General features: G+C 39.8%; 1 protein-coding gene across 1 annotated transcript in view; it reads left to right on the top strand.

The window, feature by feature from the left end:
• Ube4a (ubiquitination factor E4A) overlaps nucleotides 1-24,313 on the top strand; it is a 34,226-nt gene that overhangs the window by 1,096 nt on the left and 8,817 nt on the right. Inside the window, exons 2-16 of the mRNA XM_074066636.1 lie at nucleotides 1,364-1,525; nucleotides 4,487-4,660; nucleotides 5,742-5,854; nucleotides 7,264-7,416; nucleotides 8,119-8,278; nucleotides 8,699-8,901; nucleotides 9,083-9,274; nucleotides 10,688-11,021; nucleotides 12,032-12,152; nucleotides 13,709-14,013; nucleotides 15,505-15,637; nucleotides 16,800-16,987; nucleotides 18,050-18,150; nucleotides 18,239-18,352; nucleotides 21,488-21,662. Of these exons, the coding sequence (XP_073922737.1) occupies nucleotides 1,405-1,525; nucleotides 4,487-4,660; nucleotides 5,742-5,854; nucleotides 7,264-7,416; nucleotides 8,119-8,278; nucleotides 8,699-8,901; nucleotides 9,083-9,274; nucleotides 10,688-11,021; nucleotides 12,032-12,152; nucleotides 13,709-14,013; nucleotides 15,505-15,637; nucleotides 16,800-16,987; nucleotides 18,050-18,150; nucleotides 18,239-18,352; nucleotides 21,488-21,662 (2,587 nt within the window). The 5' untranslated portion in view covers nucleotides 1,364-1,404. The remainder of the gene's footprint in view (nucleotides 1-1,363; nucleotides 1,526-4,486; nucleotides 4,661-5,741; nucleotides 5,855-7,263; nucleotides 7,417-8,118; nucleotides 8,279-8,698; nucleotides 8,902-9,082; nucleotides 9,275-10,687; nucleotides 11,022-12,031; nucleotides 12,153-13,708; nucleotides 14,014-15,504; nucleotides 15,638-16,799; nucleotides 16,988-18,049; nucleotides 18,151-18,238; nucleotides 18,353-21,487; nucleotides 21,663-24,313) is intronic.

Raw genomic sequence — 24,313 nt, 5'->3', positions numbered from 1 at the left:
GCAACTCCAGGGACTGAGGCAAGTTGCATCATGAGTTTGAGGCTATCTTTGGCTACATAACAAGACTCTCTCAAAAATAAATAAAGCTAGGCCAAATATTCTCTTTTTTTTGCCCTTTATTCTCTTGTGCACACTTTTTATTCACTTAGTTTTGGCTTTTTTGAGACAGGGTCTTGCTATGTAGCCCAGGCTGATATCAAACTCTTGATCTTCCTGCCTCAGCCTCTCAAGCACTGGGATTACAGGCATGTGCCACCACATCTGACTGTCCACACTCTTTCTAAAGCCTCTATCTAGGATATCTGTTCAATACCCTTGTAAGTAGAATTTTCATGCACTTTATCTCTCCCCCTGTTTTTAGGGGTTGTATTTTTATGCTGTGGCCTTAAGCTTTCAGAAAGAGGGAAAAGCCTTTCAGGGAGCTCTGCTCATCCCATTGTGCCACTGAGTTCACTTGGCCTTGAATAAGGAAATATAATCAGAAGAGTGCAAATGCAGACTCAGTCAGTTCCTCCAAATACCTTCAAGATGTGTATATCTTTCATGTCACACAGTATACATGACAGCTGGAATTTGTTTCTTGGGTATTGTAAACAACAATCGAAACCAGATAAGCTGTGACATTTAGATATAGAATCAAGCAAAGACTGTTTAGATTTTAGTTGAAATAGTATCAGTAGTTTTAGACCTACTAATAGAAATAGACTGCTTAATATATATACATACAGCTAATCTGGTTCCATTCCTGATTTGCCATTCTAAATCTAAGAGTTCCTCTATGTAGCCAAGGAATTCCCAGCTTCTGGGCTGGGGCTTTTGGCTCAAGTGCCTGCCTAATAAGTGCAAAAGTGTAAGACCCTGAATTCAAACCTCAGTGTCATCAAAAAAAAAAAAAGGGGATTCCCAGCTTCAGCCTATGTCATGGCACTCTAAGTAGGTGCTACCTTGCCTCCCCATGTGAATGAAAACAAGTCTATGAGTTTACAAATTTAGGGGAAATCCACAATTCTTATTTTATAATTTCTAAGTACCGAATTGTATTTGCAATTAGTTGGGAATTCTCTCTGACTTCAGTAGTTCTGTTTAACCTATTTTCTTAAAGGTATAGCACATAGAAACAGGTCAATAGAAATGTATTCCAGCTGAACATTTTTAGGTTGTTCCCAAGTCAGACTGTGTCCAATTGGTAGGTTTGTAACCATCTTGCCAAAATGTCTTCAGTTTTGGAACAGGAATTGACAAGTCTTAGCCCAAGTCTTTTCAGATGCATTGTATCTGATAAATGTGAAAAGAAACTACCTCAGGTATAGTAGAACTGTTGTGTTGCCCGCCCTTCTGTGTCTAATGCCTGTGCTTTGCATAGCCCCTCCTCCTAGGTCTGGATGGAGGATACTTTAAAGTGAAATGACAGACCAGGAGAATAACAACAACATCTCAAGTAACCCCTTTGCTGCTCTTTTTGGCTCCCTGGCTGATGCCAAGCAGTTTGCAGCAATCCAAAAAGAGCAGCTGAAGCAGCAATCTGGTAAGTAGAGGAGCCAATAGCACCAGATGACATGACCTAGAATGGAGTCCTCCCAAATTAACTATTCTTGAGGCACTTAATTGCAGTTGGAATTTAAGCTTGTTATTTTGCATGTCTACTTGTTTAGGGCAGAAGTTTTTTTTTGGTTATTGGATTTATTTGGGGGCCTTTCCCTTCTCTGTCCTTCCCCCCACCCCACCCCACTCCCCATATAAAAAGAGGCTGGATAACAGGTGGTTTCATAGGAACAGATGCCAGTTGTAATCCCAAAGCTGTCAAACGGTTCTGTTTATTTATTTATTGAAATCACCTAGTAATAACTTTTTAAATAAATCACCTTTTTCACATAGGAAACCAGGGTGGGAAGTATAGGTGTGGAAAACAAGTCACATGCAGCTGTAGAAAGCAGAGGTAAAAGGAATAATTATAAAGGCTTTTTGACCTTCTGACAAAAGAGATTTATTCTTAAGCTCAGCGTTTCACAGACCCTTTCAGATAAAGTGCCTCCTCCATTCCGGTGTGTGGCCTCTTTTGTACCTTCCTGCTATTAGGAGAAACTTCTAGGAATGTAACCCTTAACTTTAATGTGGAAAAAAAAAATCAAAATAATCTCTCACTAATTAGAAAAAAATGGTTTTTCCTCATCTGGAATCAAATTTCAGATCAAGTCCAGCTTCCTCCTATCAGAAGACCCGGACTCGGGGAGCTGGGATGATGTTCCCCAACTGTGTTAATCCTCCGAGGACGTTCAGTCTTTCAGACCAGAAGTTTCTTCCCTTTTCCTTTCTCCAAAAAGAAGAATAGTGGGCGTGGCGGGGTTGAAAAAAATGAAATGTTTGCATTTTCCCTATATTTTTATTTTATTTATTTTTTTTTATTTCAAAATATTCAGGGGCAAGAGGCATGGCTCAAGTGGTAGAGCAAGTGCATGGCCGCGAGTTCAACCCCAGTAACATCGAGAAAAAAAAAATTAGATACATAGCTGAGTTGTGGCCTTGCTTTGTGATTAGGATTGAATAAAGAGGAGGTAAAGGCAGTGGTTGACAAGGTGACAAATGAAGCAAGAGAAAAAATAAGTGCATGCTGACTTTTTAATAGGGTGTAAACAGACATAAGGCTGACTGGAGCTGAGAGCATTGCACGTACCAGGAAGTGTGAACACAGCAGACGCATGCCCTTCTGTTACTGTTTTAGCACCTCACCTTCTTAGTTTGTTTACACTGAGTTTATCATGCCACCAGGTTCAACTTTTTGGCCACTAGCAATTAGTGCTCTGCCAGAATCTTTAGCTCCCTTACTGAGCTTCACTTTTACTAAATTCACTGTACTGAAGCAACTCTTAATTTCTGAGAGTTTTGCCTCAACTTTCAGAATAATCATTCTGTTGACAGAGAAAACCAGATACAGACTCACATGTGGCTTTTATTGAATAGCACTACTTTTAAACACGACGCCATTCTGAGAGGCAGTCTTCAGTTGCTTTACAGAAAATTGAAGGGATTCAGATAATAAGAAAAAAGTAAACTAAAGAGGAAAAAATAGAGCAAAAGATGTGACAACTTAAATATGATAATCAAATGATGAAAAAAATCCTGTCTTGCTGATCATTAGAAAAATGCCTATTAAAACAACAATTATGATGCAAAAACTCCAGTCTTGCTAATCATTAGAAAAATGCCTATTAAAACAACAATTAGAGCTGAGTGCTGGTGACTCTCGCCTATAATCCTGGCCATTCAGGGGGAGAGGTCAGGAGGATCATGGTTCGGAGCCAACCCAGGCAAATAATTCACAAGTCCCTATCTCAAAAAAACCCATCACGAAAAAGGGCTGGTGGAGTGGCTCAAGGGATAGGCCTTGAGTTCAAACTGTAGCACCACAAAAAATAAACAGCAAAACAAGCAATAGCAATTAGATCTTTTTTTTTTATTTTTTATTGTTTTGTTTTGTATTGTGGAACTGTGGTTTGAACTAAGGGGTTTCCCACTTGTTAAGCAGGTGCTCTGCCACTTGAACCATGCTTCTAGCCCCAAATCATTTCTTAGCTAAGACTTTTATGAAGATTTGAACAGACATACACTCCTGTGCAAGCATGCAAATCAGCAGTCTCTGAGGGCAACCTGGTAGTGTGTGTTAACTTGTAAACATGCCCTTTGAACCAGCAATTCTGCTTATATGAATTTATCCTACTGAAATACTCAATCCAAGCGAACAAAAATAAAGTTACATTCAATGCGGTACAGTTTAAAATCATAAAAAATTAGAAACAATCCTAGTTTCATCAGTTGATGAACAGACACGGAGTTTAAGTTGCTACTACATAAGTCACAGTGCATGCAAACATTGTCATACAGTGAAGCTATTAAAAGGAATGAGGCAGGCCTCTGAATGCCTAACAGGAAAAGGTGTTGGTGCTGATAAAGTTGAAAGGCCTACTGAAAAGCACAGTGTATTCTATGAACTCGTTTTTTTAAAAATTAAAAATCATGGTAATGAATATTAGCACAAGAATTAGGAAAAAGCTGACCGCTGCTAAGTGAAGTGGTTGACTGCAGGGAATTGGTTCTAGGAGTCTTTCTACATGATATTTTTCTATACAGTTTAGAATTATTAAGACAAATGTGTTCTCTGGGAAAAAGCCCTGCATTTTAAATAATTACAGAGATTTTGATCTGTTTGATAATTCTTTATTCAATAGGATTCTGTAGGGAAGGTGATGTTGCTATTTTTGGCTGTACATATAGTACATATTATAATTATGGGTAGATAAGGTAAGATTTATAGCCAGGGATTTCAGAATCCTCGACTTAAATTGCCTGATTTGTGATATTCACTAATTAGATGATTTATTTGTTTCACATCTGAAATTATCCCCTCTTGTCATGTCTGTCATTTTGGTAGTGTACTTGATTCTCTCTAAAAGAAGGGACTGTGAAGTTTAACAGCTACATGTTCTGGCAGATGAACTCCCAGCTAGCCCAGATGACTCGGACAATAGTGTGTCAGAGAGCCTGGATGAATTTGATTACTCCGTGGCTGAGATCAGCCGCTCTTTCCGATCACAGCAAGAAATATGTGAGCAACTCAACATCAATCACATGATCCAGAGAATCTTCCTCATCACTCTGGACAACAGTGAGTTACAGGCTTATAGCCAGTCTGTTGATTATTCTACCCTTTCTTCTCGGGCTTGCACTAGAGACATCTTTGGCTCTTAGAAATCTATTGCATCCAGTGGTGAAACCCACACCACAGTACTCCCTGGAACACAAGTTTATATTTCACCAGAGCATTTGTTGTGACCTAAAATCAGTAAGTAGACAAATCTAACTTTTGTTCCTATTTTGATACTCATTGGGCCATATAACTGCTTGCCACTACTACCTGAAAGGAGAAGTGGAAATAGTAGTTAAACCCACTTTCTTCTCAGATGGAAGCCCTGAGAGGTGTCACACAAGGTTTTCCCTCTGTCTCCCATCTGTAATTAAATCCTAAAATTAGCAGTGATACCTGGGATTTCTTTTTCTTGGCAGTACTGGAGTTTGGACTTGGCATCATGCTTGCTAGGCAAGCATTTTGCTACTTGAGCCACTCCTTCAGCCCTTATTTGCTTTTAGTTATTCTTCAGATAGGGTCTTATGCTTTTTGCCCAGGCCAGCCTCAGACTGCAGTCCTCCTACCTATTCTTCCTGTGTAGCTGGGATTACAGGTGTATACTACCGGGCCTGGTTTATTTTTTGAGATTGCTGTTTTGCTAGCTTTCCAGACTAGCCTTGAAGTTTGATCCTCCCAGTCTCCACCTCCTGAGTAACCGGGATTATGTAGGCATGTACCACATGCCAAGTCCTGAGATTCACTCTTTAAATGTCATGATGACAGTCCTCTAACAAAGCCTATGTTCTGTAACTTGAAGGTAATGGGGTGCATATTGCTTTGTGTATCAAGATCATTCTGGTATTACCTGAATCAAACTTGAAGTTCAAGAGAAATCCTGTTAAGATCAGTTGTTAGAGTGGGACACAGTTGTGCCCACCTGTAGTCCTAGCTCCTGGGGAGGCTGAAGCAGGAGTACTGCTTGAACCTAAGGAGTTCGAGGCCAGCCTAGGCAACATAGCAAGACTCTGTGTCCAAAGAAAAAAAAAAAAAGAAAAAATCAGTTATCTGTATAAGGCCAGGCGCATTGTCCTTAACCTATCAGATTAAAACCATTTCCCAGGTGATCCAAGCTTGAAAAGTGGGAATGGCATCCCCAGCCGTTGTGTGTATTTGGAAGAAATGGCAGTGGAGCTGGAAGATCAAGATTGGCTTGATATGAGCAACATTGAGCAGGTACCATTCTCACGTTCCTAACAGGTGCCCTCATTAGCCACGCAGCTGAATCCTGTCCATCGTGCTCCAACTGTGACTTGCTACCCTCCATCCCTTCCATTGTTTGTGGTGTTCCTGTTTTAGAGTCTCCTCATCTATTCTGGTCACGTGTCCAGCTCTATCCATCATTTTAAGATCCAGTCAAAAATGCCTTCGAAGCTTGCCAGATAGGAATTGCTGTCCTTAATCCATCTATACATCTTAAGGGAATTGTCACTTTCTGTCTCATGTTATATCTTTTTTATGTACCTGTCTTACCTCCTCTATTATCCTCTTAAATTCCTTAGGATAAGCCCATTTCTTTTTTCTTTATAAACTTTCAGAAATCAAAACATTCCCATGTTGGCTGACTTTCCGTTACTATAATACCTAAAATGATCAACTTATAAAAAGTTTATTTTGCACCCAGTTTTGAATGTTCTAGTCCATGACCCATTGGTTTCAGTGTTTTGGGCCTATGACAAGGCAGCACATCATGGGAGCATATGGTAGAACAAAACCACTTACATCACAAACCAAGGAGGAAAGAGAAGGAAGAGACCAGGGTCCCAAAATCCCTTTCAAGGACACATCCCTAATCATATGCCCTAAGGATCTTTCATTATGCCCCATCTCCTAAAAGTTTTACCACTTCCCCGTATCACCACACTGATAATTAAGCCTTTAATAAATGGGCTTTTGGGGGATATTCAAGGTCCATGTTATGGAAAATACCCTGTACTTTTCAAGTACCTGATTAACATTACAGAAATAAAAGTTTGGTAGGTAGCCAGGTTTGGTGGTGCTCACTTAAAATCTCTGCTACTTGGGAGGTAGAGGCAGGAGGATCATAAGTTCAGAGCAGCCTAAGCAAAGTTAAAATTAGTGAGACCCTATCTCAAAAACAAAATATAAACAAAAAAACTGGAGAAGTGGTTCAAGTGATAGAGAGCTTGCCTAGCATGCAGAAAGCCTTGGTTTTAATCCCTAGTAAGGTGGAGGGGGAGGAGGGTAGTGCATTTTGGTGGGAAAGACCTGGACAACTTGGTGGAATTTAACTTTACATATGTATCTTTACAGAAGACCAGCAATCACACAGAATAGTGTGATTTCACATATAAGTTTAATCACTGATTCTAAACACCATTCAACAAGTAGTCTTTTAATGTGTACTTTGTGCTGGGGCTATACCAGATCTTGAGGCTTGATTTAGCATAGCTATTTATACAATTGTTTTTTAAAGTAGTAAAATACTGGGTCCTTTTTTCCCCCCTTTACTCTAAACCAAGTCTGTGATTCTTGAAATAACCTGTATGAAAATTACATCTTGATGTTCTAAGATTACCTGTGCAATAGTTTAGTGTTTCTTTTTGCTCATTTTTTCTTAATAGGCCATCTTCTCTCGACTATTGCTTCAAGATCCAGGAAACCACTTAATTAACATGACTTCTTCTACAACGTTAAATCTCTCTGCTGATCGAGATGCAGGGGAGAGGCACATTTTTTGTTACCTTTACTCCTGCTTCCAGAGAGCTAAAGAAGAGGTAAAGGGATAATCCCCATCAAATACTATTGTCCTCTTAGGTCTAACTTCAGTATATACCTCAGAGTTAGATCAGTGTCTGTTATATCAATTTATATATCACAGTATATGTGCATTTGGGTATCAGAAGCACTATGAGATTGCCTTGAAAAGCTTTGTTCTCCTTCTGTGACTTTCAGTGAACCAGTGTCTCCTATTCTCTTTATAAACCTCTTTAGAAATCATATCCTTTTTAAAAAAAAAGAAGAAGAAGAAGGCTGGGCACCAGTGGCTCAACACCTGTAATCCTAGCTACTCAGGAAGCAGAGATCAGGAGAATCATGGTTCAAAGCCAGCCTGGGCAAATAGTTTGTGAGAACCTATCTTGAAAAAAACCATCCCATAAAAGGGCTGGCAGAATAGCTCCTGAGTTCAAACCCCAGTACCAAAAAAAAAAAAAGGAAAGAAAGAAAGAAAAGAATTCTGATGAAGTCATTTCCAGGGAGGTATAAATGCTAGAGTAGGCTAAGCTTAACATTTCCAAGAATGGAACTTTAACAGGTGATTACTTAAGCCAAAGAGTGAGTCTGTCAAAAAGTTTCAAGCATCCACAAGAGACCAGTATTGTTTTGAGACATGGTGTCTTTTCCATTCTATTTGCTATGTCTACCCTTGTTCCAGGTCATAGAAGCTATACACTACCCTCTCTTCATGCTGTTTGCAGATTACCAAAGTTCCAGAGAACCTGTTACCCTTTGCAGTGCAGTGCAGAAACCTCACTGTGTCTAATACCCGAACAGTTCTCCTCACCCCAGAGATCTATGTTGACCAAAACATCCATGAGCAACTGGTAGATTTGATGTTGGAAGCTATCCAAGGAGCCCGTGAGTACACACACAAGATTTTTAAGGGCTGAAGGCATGGCTCAGGTGGTATAGCACCTACCTAGCAAGTGTGAGGCTCTTTGAGCTTCTACATTTTGATTTCCAAACTTAAAATTCCTCTCACTGTATTAGAAAGTCTCAGAGCCATTATGGTTTTGTCATAAATTAAGGAGGAGTTGCATATACCTTGGTCTTTGGGATTGAATATCAGTAGAATTGTCAAAAGCAGCAGAAAAAATAAAGAACCAGTGTGTGGGAGTGGGGGTGTATCTCAGTTGTAGAGCACTTTCCTAGCATACACAAGGCCCTGGGTTTGATCTCGAGGATCACAGGAAAAGAAAGAGAAAAACAGTACATAAATGCATTAAAAAAGAAAAAAAAATCCCCATGGCCACCTTTCTCTCATTTGTCTTCTGTTAGATTTTGAAGATGTAACTGAGTTTCTGGAAGAGGTCATTGAAGCCTTGCTACTGGATGAGGAAGTTCGAACATTTCCTGAAGTCATGATTCCAGTGTTTGATATTTTATTGGGCCGAATAAAAGATCTGGAGCTCTGCCAGATCCTGTTATATGCATATCTGGATATTCTTCTCTATTTCACTAGGCAAAAGGATATGGCAAAGGTAGGTCTAAAAAGTAGTATATGTTTGTTGGGCTTCCCTCCCCTGAGGGCACTATAATATTGCCTATAGAATGAGAGAGATGGATTAATTGTTGTATATGCTTAACTCTCTGAAACCCTTGTACCCCATCACCTTCATCTCTCCTTACGGACAAATAAGTAAGACTTGTCTTCTCCTACAGGTTTTTGTAGAATATATTCAGCCCAAGGACCCTAGCAATGGGCAGATGTATCAGAAGACCTTGCTGGGAGTCATTCTGAATATCTCCTGCTTATTAAAGACTCCAGGAGTGGTAGAAAATCATGGCTACTTCCTGAATCCATCTCGTTCCAGTCCTCAGGAGATCAAAGTACAGGAGGCCAACATCCATCAGGTGGAACTATTTCCCAGGATATCCTAGTCCCAAATTTTAGTTTGAGTAGAGTTTCCTTGGGAACTATATACAGATAGGGCTCCTTGAGCCTCTTTGAGAAAGCAAATTGGTTTGGTTGGCTTTTGCCATAATGATGTAAAGAAATTCCCTCTTTGTAGCATTCACTAAGAACAGAAGATAAACTTCCATGCCAGTGCAACTCTTGCCCTATACGCTAAGTAGCACTGCCATGTCCCCTCAACCCTTACTCTTCTCACCAAGCTATATCTTTTTTTTTTTAATTGTTTTTTGTTGGTACTAGGATTTGAACTCAGAGCTTTACATTTGCAAAGCAGGTGCTGTACTGCTTGAGCCACTCCTCCAGTCTGTTTTGCTTTGGCTATTTTGGAGATGGGGCCTGGTAAACTATTTGCCCAGGCTGGCCTCAAACAGTAATCTTCCTGATCTTTTCTCCCAGGATTATAGTTCTGAGCCACCAGTGCCCGGCTACCAAGCTATTTCTTATCACTTAGCTCTGAAAATTTTTTTACTGAACTCCAGCTTACAAACCTTTTTTTTTTTTTTTTTTTTTTTTTTAAAGGCATACTGGGATTTGAACTCAGGGCCTCATGCTTATTAGGCAGGCTACTCTACTACTTGAACCACTCCACCAGCATGAACCCATTTTTTTTTTCTGTTCTTCCTACCACCTATACCCTCTCTTCCTGAGCCTCTTAGCGTAAATGATAATAGAGATCTGACCAGCATGATGCAATTTAAATGGCTACTTTACTACTTGAGCCACTCCACCAGCATGAACCCTTTTTTTTTTCTATTCTTCCTACCACCTATACCCTCTCTTCCTGAGCCTCTTAGCATAAATGATAATAGAGATCTGACCAACATGATGCAATTTAGATGGCTGAATTGGAAACAGTTTAAGTCTCCTATTCACTGTATAATCATCACAACTCTGTCAAACAGCTATTGGCAAACTATAGCAGAGGTCAAATCGAACCTGCCACCTATTTTTGTAGATTAGGTCTGATTAAACACATATATGTCCATTTGTATATGTATTGTTTATGGCTTGATTTCATGCTACAGGGGTAAAATTGAATAATTGCTGCTGAGACCCATATGATAAGCAAAGCCAAAAATGTTTATCAAGTACTTTGCAGAAAAAGTTTATGAACCCCTGCTATAAAAGTAAGTAATGCTGTCTTCAGTTTGGCAGTTGATTAAAAGTCTTTCATGAGTGCCCAGAAATAATACGGTTTTAAAAATCAGAATCAGGATAAGGCACAAAGAGAGTGAGGGGAAAGATTAGGATTCACATATTTTTAGAAACTGCCAGTTGCTAAGATTTGGAAGTTAAAAAAATATTAGGACTGTGAAGCAAATGTTCTGTGGTTGTGTTTTCTGGTTAAACAGTTCATGGCTCAGTTCCATGAAAAGATCTACCAGATGCTGAAGAACTTGCTCCAGCTCTCTCCAGAAACCAAACACTGTATCTTGTCCTGGCTTGGAAACTGTTTGCATGCAAATGCAGGCCGCACCAAGATTTGGGCCAATCAGATGCCGGAAATCTTCTTCCAAATGTATGCTTCGGATGCCTTCTTTCTAAATCTGGGTGCTGCTCTCCTGAAGCTGTGCCAGCCATTTTGCAAACCCAGATCCTCTCGGCTCCTCACCTTTAATCCTACTTACTGTGCCCTGAAGGAGTTGAATGATGAAGAACGAAAAATTAAAAATGTACACATGAGAGGTAGGGAGGAACTGGGCTTCTTAAAACAATTTGTGTGTGTGTGTGTGTGTGTGTGTGTGTGTGTGCATGTAACACCCCTTATTCTTTGAGAAAAAGGGCCTCTTAATAAAGATGAAGCAGCTTGAAGAGCTATTTAAAGTTTTTTAAAGACAGATTTTAAAAAAGAAAAAAAACAACTGGTAGCTTTTAAATGTTGTGCGTTATTGAGACCTCCTCTCTGGATTTGGCAGCCTTGTGTGTTCATTCATTCTTTAGAAAAGTGAGGCTCTAGAAGAAGGCAGGTATGTCAGTAGATAATGTGGCATAGTACTAAATTGTAGGGGCACCGAGGAGGGAGTGAATAATCAATACTGCATAAGTTGGAGGTCTTCATAGCTGAGTCTTGAAAGGTAAGTTTCATTTTACCAGGCAGAGGAGCAAGGAAGTTTCTTGAAAGGGAATTACAAGGATAGAGGTATAAAACTGTGGAAAGTCTTGACTAACGAATAGTGAGAAGTTCCATGTGGCTAGAGCAAAATAGGGGATGAAGAGAAAGGGAAGTAAGAGAAGTGGGTAGGAAAAAGATTGGGGCCAGATGTGTTGAACAGTTATCAGAGAAGAGAAAAGAAGAAAATAACTGACTTAATGGTTCTACCACTCAGAATCAATCACTCTTAATTTTGATGTATTTCATTCTAGTTTTATAACTTATAAAAAGTGATACCTGCTCAAAAACAAATCTTAAATACAAAAAAACACAGAATAAATGTAAATGATTCATTAACTGTCACTTGGAAAAATTTACAATATTATCATTCCTTTTAAATATTGGTGATTTCATTGGTCAAATGAGAATTTAACTATTCCTGCAGACAGCAAGAAGCCAAAAGATGTTTTTATTCAAGGAAGTAACGTGAAGAGATTTGTTTTGTAGACAATATCGCTGGAAGCTGAAAGAAAGTAAGGGGAGACTGGAGACCAAAATATATGTCTATGGCAAGTCATTTACCATTCCTTTTAACTTCTTTGAGGTTTGGACAAAGAAACTTGTTTGATCCCAGCTGTGCAAGAGCCAAAGTTTCCCCAGAACTACAACCTTGTAACAGAGAACCTTGCCCTGACAGAGTACACCTTGTATTTGGGATTTCACAGGTAACTCCTTTGATGTCATTAGAAAAGAACTATTTGGAAAAAAAAAGAAAAGAAAAGAACTATTTGGAAAAGAACTATTTCGTTGTGTTCATAACCAGAAGGTTGAAAGTGAGCCTTCGAGATTTATTCTAAAGACTTACGTTCGAATCTAGTGGGGAAAGGATATTGTATGCCTTTATTTCTATTTACATGAATCCACTTTGTCCAAGTTATTTAAATTTGTTTTTAATTTTTGACCTGTTAAATTTTTACTATTAAGGGTGTGCTAATATTTTTCTCCACATTTTGCAAATTTTTAGATCATGGTCTTCTGTCATCATCTAAGAAAATGAAATTATTTTCCTTTTATGTTTTACTTTCTGCTCCCAAATTTTCATTACTTACTACTCTCATGAAAAGAGACCAGGCTGTACTTTGGCAAAAATGAAGACAATGTTAAGAAATTTCAAAAGACCAATATGACCACAAAAGATCTAATTACCTAAAATAAAAAGGATTCTAGAACTGTGCAGGTTTGAGAACTAGTATGTATAGTATGTGCAACTTGCAAAGATGGGTCTAGTCCTTTCACTTAGCTGAGTGTGATTACCAAAATAAATAAGGAAACAAACAGCAACTCAGTCATACTTCTGCTCAATAGGAAGGGTTCTTAATGCCTTTTTAAGTGATTTTTTAGTGTCTCCTCTGAATAACACATGACATTTTTCAGAACTCCTCAGACAGCAAGCTACTGGTAAAAATAAAAATATGTCTTTATTAGAGAGTTTTTCTATCCCCATCATTGACATTGTAATGAAACAATAGTTAGAACAATAGTTAGAAGTTTCCTGTGTCCTAATCTGTTTAATAATCAAACACAACAGTGAACACCATCTAGCTTCCTAGTAGGTAGCTCTCCACACTGTCAGTAAGATCAAATAAAATGATTTTGGACCATACTCATAGAATCAATTATCCATAGCTTTGAATTCTAGGTCTTCCTTTCAGTAGAGACTATTTGGGTGAGCCTTTGTGAAGATTAATTTTACATTAAACAACAAAGAGCCAGAAGCTGTTTTTAGGTTGCATCCCAGGTGGTGACTAGTTTATAAGTGGTCATTACTAATCTAGAGTCCCTTTTCATCTGCTTAGTTTTCTGCTAACTGTACGGACCATCCATAATACCCCATCAATGCATGATCATTGCACTGTGTCCTGTAAACTATTGTGCTGTGCTTCTTGTACTTTGCCTAGTAACTATTTACCTTATGTAGTAACAGGCCACTCTGCACCCCACATAACCAAGCTACTGCTCTTTGGATGATGCATTTCAGCTAACTATTTATAATTAGCTACAGTTGTGTTGAATCTTGGAAATATTTTCCCAGTGCTATGTACCTTGCCTCTGTCCTGTGACTTCTGTGATTCCTTTTGTGACTTCTGTGACCTGCAACTCTACATCCTTAAAGAGAAGACTACAATAAGTAAAGGAATATTTGTTCTTCTGGAATGGTCTATAATAGACTGTTCTCATATGAGCCTCCCTGACCCAGTCTCTTCTGCTTTCTTGGGGGCAGGTTGCATGATCAGATGGTAAAAATCAACCAAAATCTGCATCGGCTGCAGGTTGCCTGGCGGGATGCTCAGCAGAGTTCTAGCCCTGCTGCTGACAGTCTCCGTGAGCAGTTTGAACGACTGATGACCATCTATCTTTCTACTAAGACGGCCATGACTGAGCCACAGATGCTGCAGAACTGTCTAAATTTGCAGGTGTCCATGGCTGTTCTACTTGTTCAACTGGCCATAGGCAATGAGGGCTCACAGCCAATAGAGCTAACTTTTCCTTTGCCAGATGGCTACAGTTCTTTGGCTTATGTGCCAGGTAAGCAGACTTTCCCTTGGGAAGTTCCTATTTATAGCAGTCTAAGTTTAACTGGGTCGCCTTAGAAGTTTAATCCTCAAAATACCCTTCCGTAGTTATCATTCCATTGTCTTTGGAGAAACAAGCAAACTCATGAATAATATCTTCCTCAGAGTATGAGGGCCCTAAGAGTTTGCTACTTGGTGTGTGGCTCTCATTCTATGCAGATCAGAAAGCAACACTAAAAAGATAAAATGCAGTCAGAGTTTTCATAGCTGTTAGTTTCTATCACTAATATTGCTTATTGTTCAACTCATAAATTTGTCTATCCCTAAGCTTTTTTTTTTTCCCTTTTGGTGGTACTGGGGTTTGCCAGGGCCTCATACTTGCTAGGCAGGCATTCTACCACTTGAGCCACTCTGACAGCCCTATCCATAAGCTTTTTTAGAAAAAAAGATCATCTCCAGTCTGTTAACCCAAAGGGGAGATTGTGTATGTTTATATGTATGTCAGTGAGGAATCAGCAAATACTATCCATTTAACTATCAGGTTAAATGTGTGTGATCACTGTATTGGTTACATATTGCTGTGTAACAAATTATTCCAAAATATAGCAGCTTACAACAACAAATGTTGTCTCACACAGTTTCTGTGGGTCAGGAATCCAGGCACACTTGACTACATGGTTCTGATTCAGAGTGCCTCATGAGGTTGCAGCCAAGCTGTCAGTTGGCTATAGGAATCTGCGGATCCACTTACAAGCCCAGTCATGTGGTTGTTGACAGACCTCAGTTGCTTGCACTATTGGCCCACAGTCTCTTTTCCAGGCCCCACACATCCTTCCTTAGCACCACTCATGAGATAGCAGCTGCTTCTCCTAGCACTAGTGATCAAGATGGAAGCTGCGAGTTTTTATGACCTAATGTTAGAAATGACATACCATCGCTTCTGCTATATACTTCAGGGTGTATCTTCTACCCTTGGAAAATGTAGGAAAGACGTGTGATGGCACAGTCCTATAATCCCAGCACTCCAGAGGTAGAGGCAGGAGGATCATGAGCACAAGGCCAGCCTAAGCTACATAGTCCATTCAAGCTAGCCTGGGCCAGAAAGTGAGGCCCTGTCTCAAAAAAAAAAAAAGAAAGAGATAGATGTAGGAAGGGACTGTTCAAGGGCATGAATACCAGGAAGTGAGGAAAGGATCACTGAAGATCATCCTGGAAGCTGGCTACCACAGTCATGTAATGTTGCAATCTTGATTAGTGCATCTTCAGATACCTAAAGGGTTGCTTAAATTATGGGTAGCTTAAGAGTGTGAGTTACAATATTTTGTATCATTACTATTCGTATTTTTACTTGGATAGGAACAAAGTTTGACATACCATCCCTAGTATTGCTAAGACCTTTGGATTTTTTTTAACCTTCATTAAGTACCATAAAAGATAGGAATTTAAATGTTTAGTACCAATAGACAAATGTTTGGCTAATTCCAGTGAGTACTTCCTTTTTCAGAATTTTTTGCAGATAACCTGGGTGATTTCCTCATTTTTCTCCGCCGATTTGCCGATGACATCCTGGAGACATCAGCAGATTCCCTGGAGCATGTCCTTCATTTTATCACCATTTTCACTGGCAGCATAGAAAGGTGAAGTGCTGAAAGTTTGGCTCTGTCACTGTTCAGAGCTGCAAAACATTCAGAAGACTTCTAAACCAAGAAATAAACAAGCTTGAATCATAAGGGGTTGCCTTCAGAAGTTATGTTAACATTAGTGAATCACCTGACCATCCTTAGGGGTAGCCAGAAACCCCACTGTTGAGATGTATAATAAGCAAAAGACATTGTCCACAGAGAATTTGAACCTGTTCATAAGGTACCTGGTAGGAATTCCACTGCTAGTCCCTGGGTGAAAATAGTTACCAGAGTGCCAGAAATCTCACCAATGGCAGCCAGATGCTAACGCTCTTCTACTGATCATGTGATGCCAAAACTTGCTCTTGCTGTTCTGAGTTGAATAACCAGTAAGACCTAGGTCAGTGTTACTTACTTTTAACTTTTCTCACTCCAAGCTTCTAGTACTCTTTCCCAAAGGAAGGTACTGTGGCTTTTAGAATTGCTTCCCTGATTTTTTTTGGTGCTTAGGCCAAAGAGAAAAGAAAGTCTGTGTACAAAAGTGCACGTTTGCTGCACGATAAAGAGAGTGACTCCACAATGCCCTGAGCCATATCAGTGAGGCTGGATTGGAAGCCAGCCTTTCACTGAACTGAGCAAATTGAATGAGAAGTCATATGTCAACAAGTGTTGATTAAGGACACATGAAATGAATGTGGGTAATATAAGATAATTGTAACATAATCTTTATCCTCATAATGCTTGGGAAAGCAAGCTTATCCAAGATAAAACTGTAAATAATGCGTTATTATGGGGAAGAATAGTTGAATGGCTAAGCATTAAATGGAAACTCACTCTCATTTTTGGTAAGGTGTCATCTCAGGCATTAAGTGGTGTACCTGCATCACCCCAGTATTAACAGACTTAAACTGCAGAAGTGGATCCTGGGGGTGGGTGTGTGTGTGTGTGTGTGTGTGTGTGTGGGTGTGTGGGTGTGTGTGTTATTAGGAATTGAATCCAGCACCTTGCTCTTGATAGGCAAGCACTTACCACAGAACTCTACCACAAGAGGCCCCCAGCCCTCTTGCTTTTCTCATAATGGTGATATTGGACATGTTGGTGCCTCATATAGAGAGAACAGAGTCTAAATTTGGGAGTTAAGTTTACCTGCTTATCTTGCTTTCTGTCCTCTCTGCAGAATGAAGAATCCCCACTTAAGGGCCAAACTAGCTGAGGTGTTAGAAGCAGTGATGCCTCACCTAGATCAGACCCCAAGTCCGCTGGTATCCAGTGTGTTCCACCGGAAACGTGTGTTCTGCAATTTCCCATATGCACCTCAGCTTGCAGAAGCTCTAATCAAGGTTTTTGTGGATATTGAATTTACAGGTAAAGCAGTCGTGCAGCCAGGGCCAGACTGATAACCAGTGGAGTTTTATAGCTTGATCACTTTTGAAATGTCAAGCCATCATTTATTGAACACCTGTGTGCTGGGCTTGACACTGAGTGCTTTTTCAATATTATACTACTAATATATCACCTGAAAAGTTTGACTTTATTATCCCCCATGTTACATGGTTACTAAAAAATTTATTTATCCATGTCAAATAAGTAATAAGTGGTGGAATCATATTACATTGCTTTGTTAAGTCATACTCAAATTAGGCTAGCTAATTAAAATCTAGGTCTGTGAAATAGTGCATGTAAATCTTCATATTTAAGTGGTCGCAATGCTGGATACTGGTATCTCAGGCCTATAATTCTAGCTACTCGGGAGGCTGAGATTGGAAGGATTGCAGTTTGAGACCAGCCCCGGCAAATAGTTTGGGAGACCCGCATCTCCAAAAATAAGTAGAGCAAAATATATTGGAGATGTGGCTCAAGTAGTAGAGTACCTGCTTTGCAAAACAGGCACAAAGCCCTGAGTTCAGACCCCAGCCCCTTCTATCCCTGCCCCAAAAAATCAAATGGCTGCATAGTTGGGATATTGTCTATAAAGAATGTGGGAATTACTTAGTGTCCCTTTCTGCATATGACTTTCACTGCCACAATGACCAGTTCAGAGACTTCATTCACATAGTCCACATTTGGATGTGGAAACATTTGTATCCCTTGCCCTTTATTTAAAGCTTGATCCTGGTCCCTTGCTGAATAAGGCATCCTTTATATGTGTTTCCCTCTCATTTTGTCAGGAAGAAAATGATCAAACACTTAGCTCAATTCTAAGCCTTTAGAAACTCTTAGGGAAGGCTGGGGATGTAGCTCAGTAGTAGAGCACTTGCCTAGAATGTGCAAGAGTTTGGGTTCAATCCCTAGCACTGCAAAAGTAAAAAAGTAAGGAAGATTTTGACAACAACCTTGACACATTCAGAATAAAGAAAGGGCACATAAGCTCCAGCTTATTCTCTGGTAAACCATCCTTGCTGATTTCTGGCTCTTGCCTTACTCTAGGAGACCCCCATCAATTTGAACAGAAGTTTAATTATCGTCGTCCCATGTATCCTATCCTAAGATACATGTGGGGGACAGATAACTATCGAGAGAGCATTAAGGTGAGAGAGTTTTTGGTGAGACCAGTTGCTTCAGGTAAGTGCCAGTGAGTTATGATCCAGTACTAAAATAGTTTTCTGGGACTTGCAGGATTTGGCTGACTATGCTTCTAAGAATTTAGAAGCCATGAATCCCCCACTTTTCCTCCGCTTTCTTAACCTGCTAATGAATGATGCCATCTTTCTTTTGGATGAAGCCATACAGGTAAAAAAGAAGAAAAAGGAATTAACTGCTCCTATACCATTAAATCATCATCAGTACACACTTTTGACCTTTAAGATGTAAAAGAGCAATCTTTATGCCCTTAGTACAATCTCGAACACAAAAGTATATGAGTAGTACTAGGTCTCTAAGCTTGCCATCAGAGAGCTTTCTAGGTTATTTTTCCATTATAGACAAGATCAAGGGTCATTGAAGCTTCATGGGCTAGGATAGATACTTTTAGCAGAGACTTAAAAAGCCAAATTAAGGTGTAGTAGCAGGAGTCATCAGGACAGTACTGTAGAACAAAATTAGAGGATCTTATTTTTGGTCAATGAATATGTCAGATTTTCTGTCACTGACCAAATACCTTAGAAAAACTGCTAAAGGGAGGAAGGATTAATTTTGGCTCATGGTTTCAGAGGTTTCAGTCCAAGGTTGATTGGATCCATTGCTTTGGGCCTGCTGTGAGGCAACGTGTCAAGACAGAAGTTGCTGTAGAGGAGGAGGCTGTTCATCTAACGGAAGCCAGAAAGCACATAGGAATAAGAGGAAGGGTCCAGGGCCAAGATACACCCTTCAAAAGCACATCCCCAGTGACACACTCCCTCCAAGTAGGCCCTACTTTCCATAGTCTACCACCTCCCGATATTGTAGTCCAATTTGAATCCATCAGTGGATTAAACCATTGATTAGCTTAGGACCTCATGATCTGTCTCTGGGAATGCCATCACAGATATACCTAGAGGTTTGCTTTACTAATCTCTTAGATGTCTCTGAATCCAATCAAATTGGCAATCAAGATTGACCATCGGGCCAGCACCAGTGGCTCATGCTTGTAATCCTAGCTACTCAGGAGGGAGAGATCAGGAGGATTGTGGGTCAAAGCCAGCCCCAACAAATAGTTTGTGAGACCCTATCAAAAAAACCCTTTACAAAAAAGGGCTGGTGGAGTGGTTCAAGGTGTAGGCCCTAAATTCAAACCGTAGAACCACAAAAAAAAAAAAGCTGGAAGGATAAAGGAGAAAGATGGAGGGGGTAAGATATACCATAAGCATTTCATCTTTCATAAGGGTCACAAAAGTTGTACCCCTTGTGCAACTATAATACTCTTGTGTGTGTGTGTGTGGTATTGGGGTTTGAACTACACCCCAGCCCTTTTTTGTGATGGGTTTTTTTCAAGATAGGGTCTCACAGAACTATTTGCCTTTGAAGCATGATCCTCTTGATCTCTGCTTCCTGAGTAGCAAGGATCATAGTCGTGAACCACTGAAAAACATTTTTTTAATTGTTGTGCTGGATGGGGAAAAACTTTTTTAATTAAAAAAAAAAAAAAGTTGAAGCCAGGCTCCCGTGGTTCACACCTGTAATCCTCACTACTCAGGAGGCAGAGATCAGGATTACAGTTAGAAAGCCAGCCTGAGGCAAATCATTTGTGAGACCCTGTCTCGAAAAAACCCAACACAAAATAGGACTGGTGGAGTGGCTTAAGTGATAGAGCGCCTGCCTGGCAAGCCTAACAAGCATGAAGCCCTGATTTTGAGCCCCAGTACTGAAAAACAAAAGCAGATTGACCATCACAGGTGAACACCAGTGGCCTCATGCCTTGATCCTAGCTACTTGGGAGGCTAAAATCGGGAGGATTGTAGTTCACGGCCAGTCTGGGCAAATAGTTTGTGAGACCCTCCCCCCCGCCCCCATCTCCAAAATAACCAGAGCCAAATGGGCTGGAGATATGGCTCAAGCTGTAGAACACCTGCCTTGCAAACGAAAAACTCTTGAGTTCAAACCCCAGTCCTTCAAAAAAAAAAAAAAAAGATCGACCATCACAATGTCTTTCAACTATTTTCCATCCCAACATATCAGTAACAATTGTTCACTAAGGCAAATATTTAACCCTCTGCCGTGAAAGATTCTGATTTTTGCATCACTACTTTAAAAATCTCTGGTTTGAATTATTTTTACATATAGAGATTCTGGTCATGCCAGGAATGGTTGTGCATGCTTGTAATCCCAGGAAATTAATTCAGGAAGATTGTGAGTTTCAGGCCAGCCTGGGCTACACAGCAGGCCCCTGTGTCAAAAAACAAACAAAACAAAACAAAAAACACTCACAAATCATTACTTTTCACCTATCTACTGCCTCCTAAATCTTTAGCTGTATTGTGAAACATGAGTTTCACAAAATGAAATACGGCTGAGTGTCTCTCAACTCTACAATACATTTCTTCCTTAGCTATCCTTTATGGAGCCAGTTATTGCTCCTCTAAGAATTTAAAGTGGCCATTCACCAAAACCTTCCTAACCTGAGATGAGCATAAGCTAGGATGGTAACCCAAAGGGAGAAGAAGCAAGTAAATCCTGAGGGTAGCCTATTGAATACTCACAGGGTCCTCTGTCTCCTGCTCTTTTCATCATCCTACACACTAAAACTTAAGATAGGTTTTTCAAGCTGAGTGTGATGGTGCACATCTATAATCCCAGCAATCGGAGAAGAAGGATTGTGGGTTCAAGGCCAGCCTGGTTTACATGGTAAGACCCTGTCTCATAAACAAACAAAAAAAAATAAAAGGTTTTCTAAGGAAATGAGAACAGGTTCTGTTGTAAATGGACCCTTTTAAGCAAAAGCAGTGTGACACAAAGAATGAAGTCGATGGCATTCTCTTGAGGCTCTTAAACTCGTTGTTTGCTACAACAATGAGGATGATGAGCAAAGAGTTTTAAGTAATGATGCTTCTCCTTCCAGGCATCTTTCGTACTTCATAGAACTGTGATTTTTGGTTAAATGGGGTTTGGGCTTTTTGTTTTCTGTGGTTTTTTCATCTTTGAGTAAGGACTCTTTTTTTTTTTTTCCCCCTAGATCCTGTTTTGTTTTATTTCCTAATAGTTTACTACTTTTAGGCAAATTACCTATGAATCTACCCACACTGAAACAAATCTGCATAAGGATACAATTTCTTTTCCTTCCGAAAGTTCTTTTTAAGCTTCAGCCTGTGCTGACAAATGAAGGCTCCTGTCCCTTATATGGTCTCTGGTTTTCCCAGCTCAGTTGACTGGATTTTATATAAGACTTCCTAAACATCATGTTCTTTCAGCTCCACTTTCTTCTTTGACATATCCCATCTCTGGTTTCTGTAGTATTTGAGCAAGATAAAGATTCAGCAGATTGAGAAAGACCGAGGTGAATGGGATAGTCTGACACCAGAAGCCCGCCGTGAGAAGGAGGCTGGCCTGCAGATGTTTGGGCAGCTCGCACGTTTCCATAACATTATGTCCAATGAAACAATTGGTACCCTTGCCTTCCTGACATCAGGTGAGGACATGAAGCCATGCTATCCCAGAAAAATGTAGTAATCGAGACCTGCCTAAGTTGGGGACGAACCCAACAGAAACTAAGACTTCAGGCTGTGGTGACAGTATCCTCCAAATCTGAGGGGAAAGGATATTTCTGGAGAGCTTCAAAAAGAATGCCAATGCCTATTATAAACATGCCAGAAAGTATACGTTGGTAACAGTTGATTTCTTGAGGATCTGAGTTTGTAGCTCCTTGGTAGAGCATGTGCCTGACATGTGCAAAGCCCTGAGTTCGATCCCTGGTACTAAAAATAGTCTTTTTGACCACAGATTAGCTATATAAACATATGTAGCATGTGGTGGCATGTGCCTGTAATACCAGCTACTCAGGATGCAGAGGCAGTAGGATTGCCACTTCGAGGCCAGGTGGGCAAGGTAAGGAGACCCTGTCTCAAAAGCAAAAACAAACAAAAGGGCTGAGAGTGTGGCTCAAGTGGTAGACCATTTGCCTAGCATGCTTTAGGCCCTGGGTTCAATCCCAGTACTGCAAAAAATAAAATAAAAATGTGTGTATGCATATATATCATATATAATATCTCTATACACATGCACACATGTATCTATGTCAATCTCAAAAAGACTTCATTCCTAGTTAAATGGAATGAATCTAACAGCAACATTTATTTCCCCTTCCTCTAGAGCTGCACGGTCCCATTCGATAGCCACTTGCCACATGTGACTGTCAAGCATTTAAAATGTGGCTAGTCTGAATTGAGATGTGCTATAAATATAAAATCCACACTGTAAGACTTAATATAAAAAAGTGTTAGCCAGGTGCCAGTGGCTCACATCTATAATCCAAGCTACTCAAGAGGCAGAGATCAGGAGGCTCACAGTTCAGAGCAAGCCCGAGCAACTAGTTCATGAGACCCTATCTCAAAAAAACCCTTCATGAAAAAGGGCTGGTGGAGTGGCTCAAAGTATAGGCCCTGAGTTCAAGCCCCAGTACCACAAAAAAAAAATTTTTTTTAAAGTGGATATGGTGGTTCACACCTGTAATCCTAGCACTCAGAAGGCAGAAGCAGGATCAAGAGTCTGAGGTCAGCCTGGGCTGCATAGCAAATGTAAAAATGTAAAATATCTCAGTAATTTTCATTCACTGATTATATATTAAACTGATCTAAATTTTAGTGCTTTATTTAAGTATGATAACCAATTATTGGGCATTAGAGGAAATTCTCTAATGTGAAACACAAATAAGGGATGAAAACTTTAAACTTTTTTTTAAAATCTTTATAATATTGGGATACAAGAAGATGTACCTGTCATGGACCAAGAACATAAAGGCAATAGAAGAATTATTCATAGAACCAGAAGACAAGAGTGGATTGGGCCCTGGCTCAAGTGGTACTTCCCTGGCAAGTTCAAGCCCCAGTACCACTAAAAAAAAAAGAGAGAAACCACTTTTGGATATTGAAAATATTACTTTTGAATTTTTAAATATTCCATAAAGGAGTTGAAAGAATAAATCCAAGGAATTCTTCCATGAAAGTGGAACAGTAAGAGAGAGAGAACTTAGGAGATAGGATAAGAAAATGAAGGATGGATCTAGGAGGTCTCAAAAGAGGAAAGTGTAGGGAAGAAAATTATCCAAAAAAACTCCCCCAGACTTGAAAAGTGAAAGGGCCTGGCACAGAGAGTTTTTTTAAAGCCTACAGTGTGATTTTAATATCTGTATATCCTTGTGAATTTTTAGGAAATCATGGTAAAGAGAAGATCCTGAAGTGTCCCCCAGAAAAGTAATGTATCATGGCTCAAGAATCAAAATGGCTTTCAATGCTGGCTTCAGTAATGACATCTGAAGCTGTAACATGTTTCTTTTTTTCTTTTTTTTTTTTTTTCCAGTACTGGGGCTTGAACTCAGGGCCTACACCTTGAGCCACTCCACCAACCCTTTTTTTGTGATGAGTGTTTTTGAGATAGGGGCTCATGAACTATTTCCCCGGACTAATTTTGAACCGTGATCCTCCTGATTTCTGCCTCCTGAGTCACTAGGATTACAGGCATGAGGCACCAGCACCCAGCCTGGGACACATTTCTAAGGGAAAATATTTTTTCAGTCGAGAATCCTTTATCCAGCTAAACTACCAGTTCTGTTTGAGCATAAAATAAGGACATGCTCAGATGTGAAGTGTACCTTAAGGTTAAATTTGACAAGGAAGATGCAAAGAGAAACTCTAGGATGATGGTAGAAGGAGCTTGTGTGACCACTGCTTCCAGGTTGAACACAGGATGGAAACTTCAGGAAAGAACAATTAGAAATGACCCTGTTGAGGTTTTATGATTCTGGTGGAGAGTTTGGTGAGGATTTCATCATAAGCACTCTGCAAATAAGCAAAAAAAAAAACCCAGAAAGCTACATTGAAAGGGAACTGTATAATTGGCAGGATATTATGTAGCTCTGTAAATGATATTTACATAATCTTTTTTTTCTTTTTTGGGGTTTGAACTCAGGGCTTCACACTTGTTAAGCAGGCACTCTACCACTTGAGCCACACTTCCAGCCCCATATTTGCATAATCTTAATAGCATAAACTAAATTACTTAATCAAAACTTTGATAATGTATTATATATTAATATATATGAATTTCAATTTTAAATGCTTACAG

This window comes from Castor canadensis, chromosome 2, assembly GCF_047511655.1.
Source record: "Castor canadensis chromosome 2, mCasCan1.hap1v2, whole genome shotgun sequence".
NCBI classification, from domain to species: Eukaryota; Metazoa; Chordata; class Mammalia; order Rodentia; family Castoridae; genus Castor; species Castor canadensis.
This window is presented reverse-complemented; position numbering and strand designations above follow the sequence as displayed.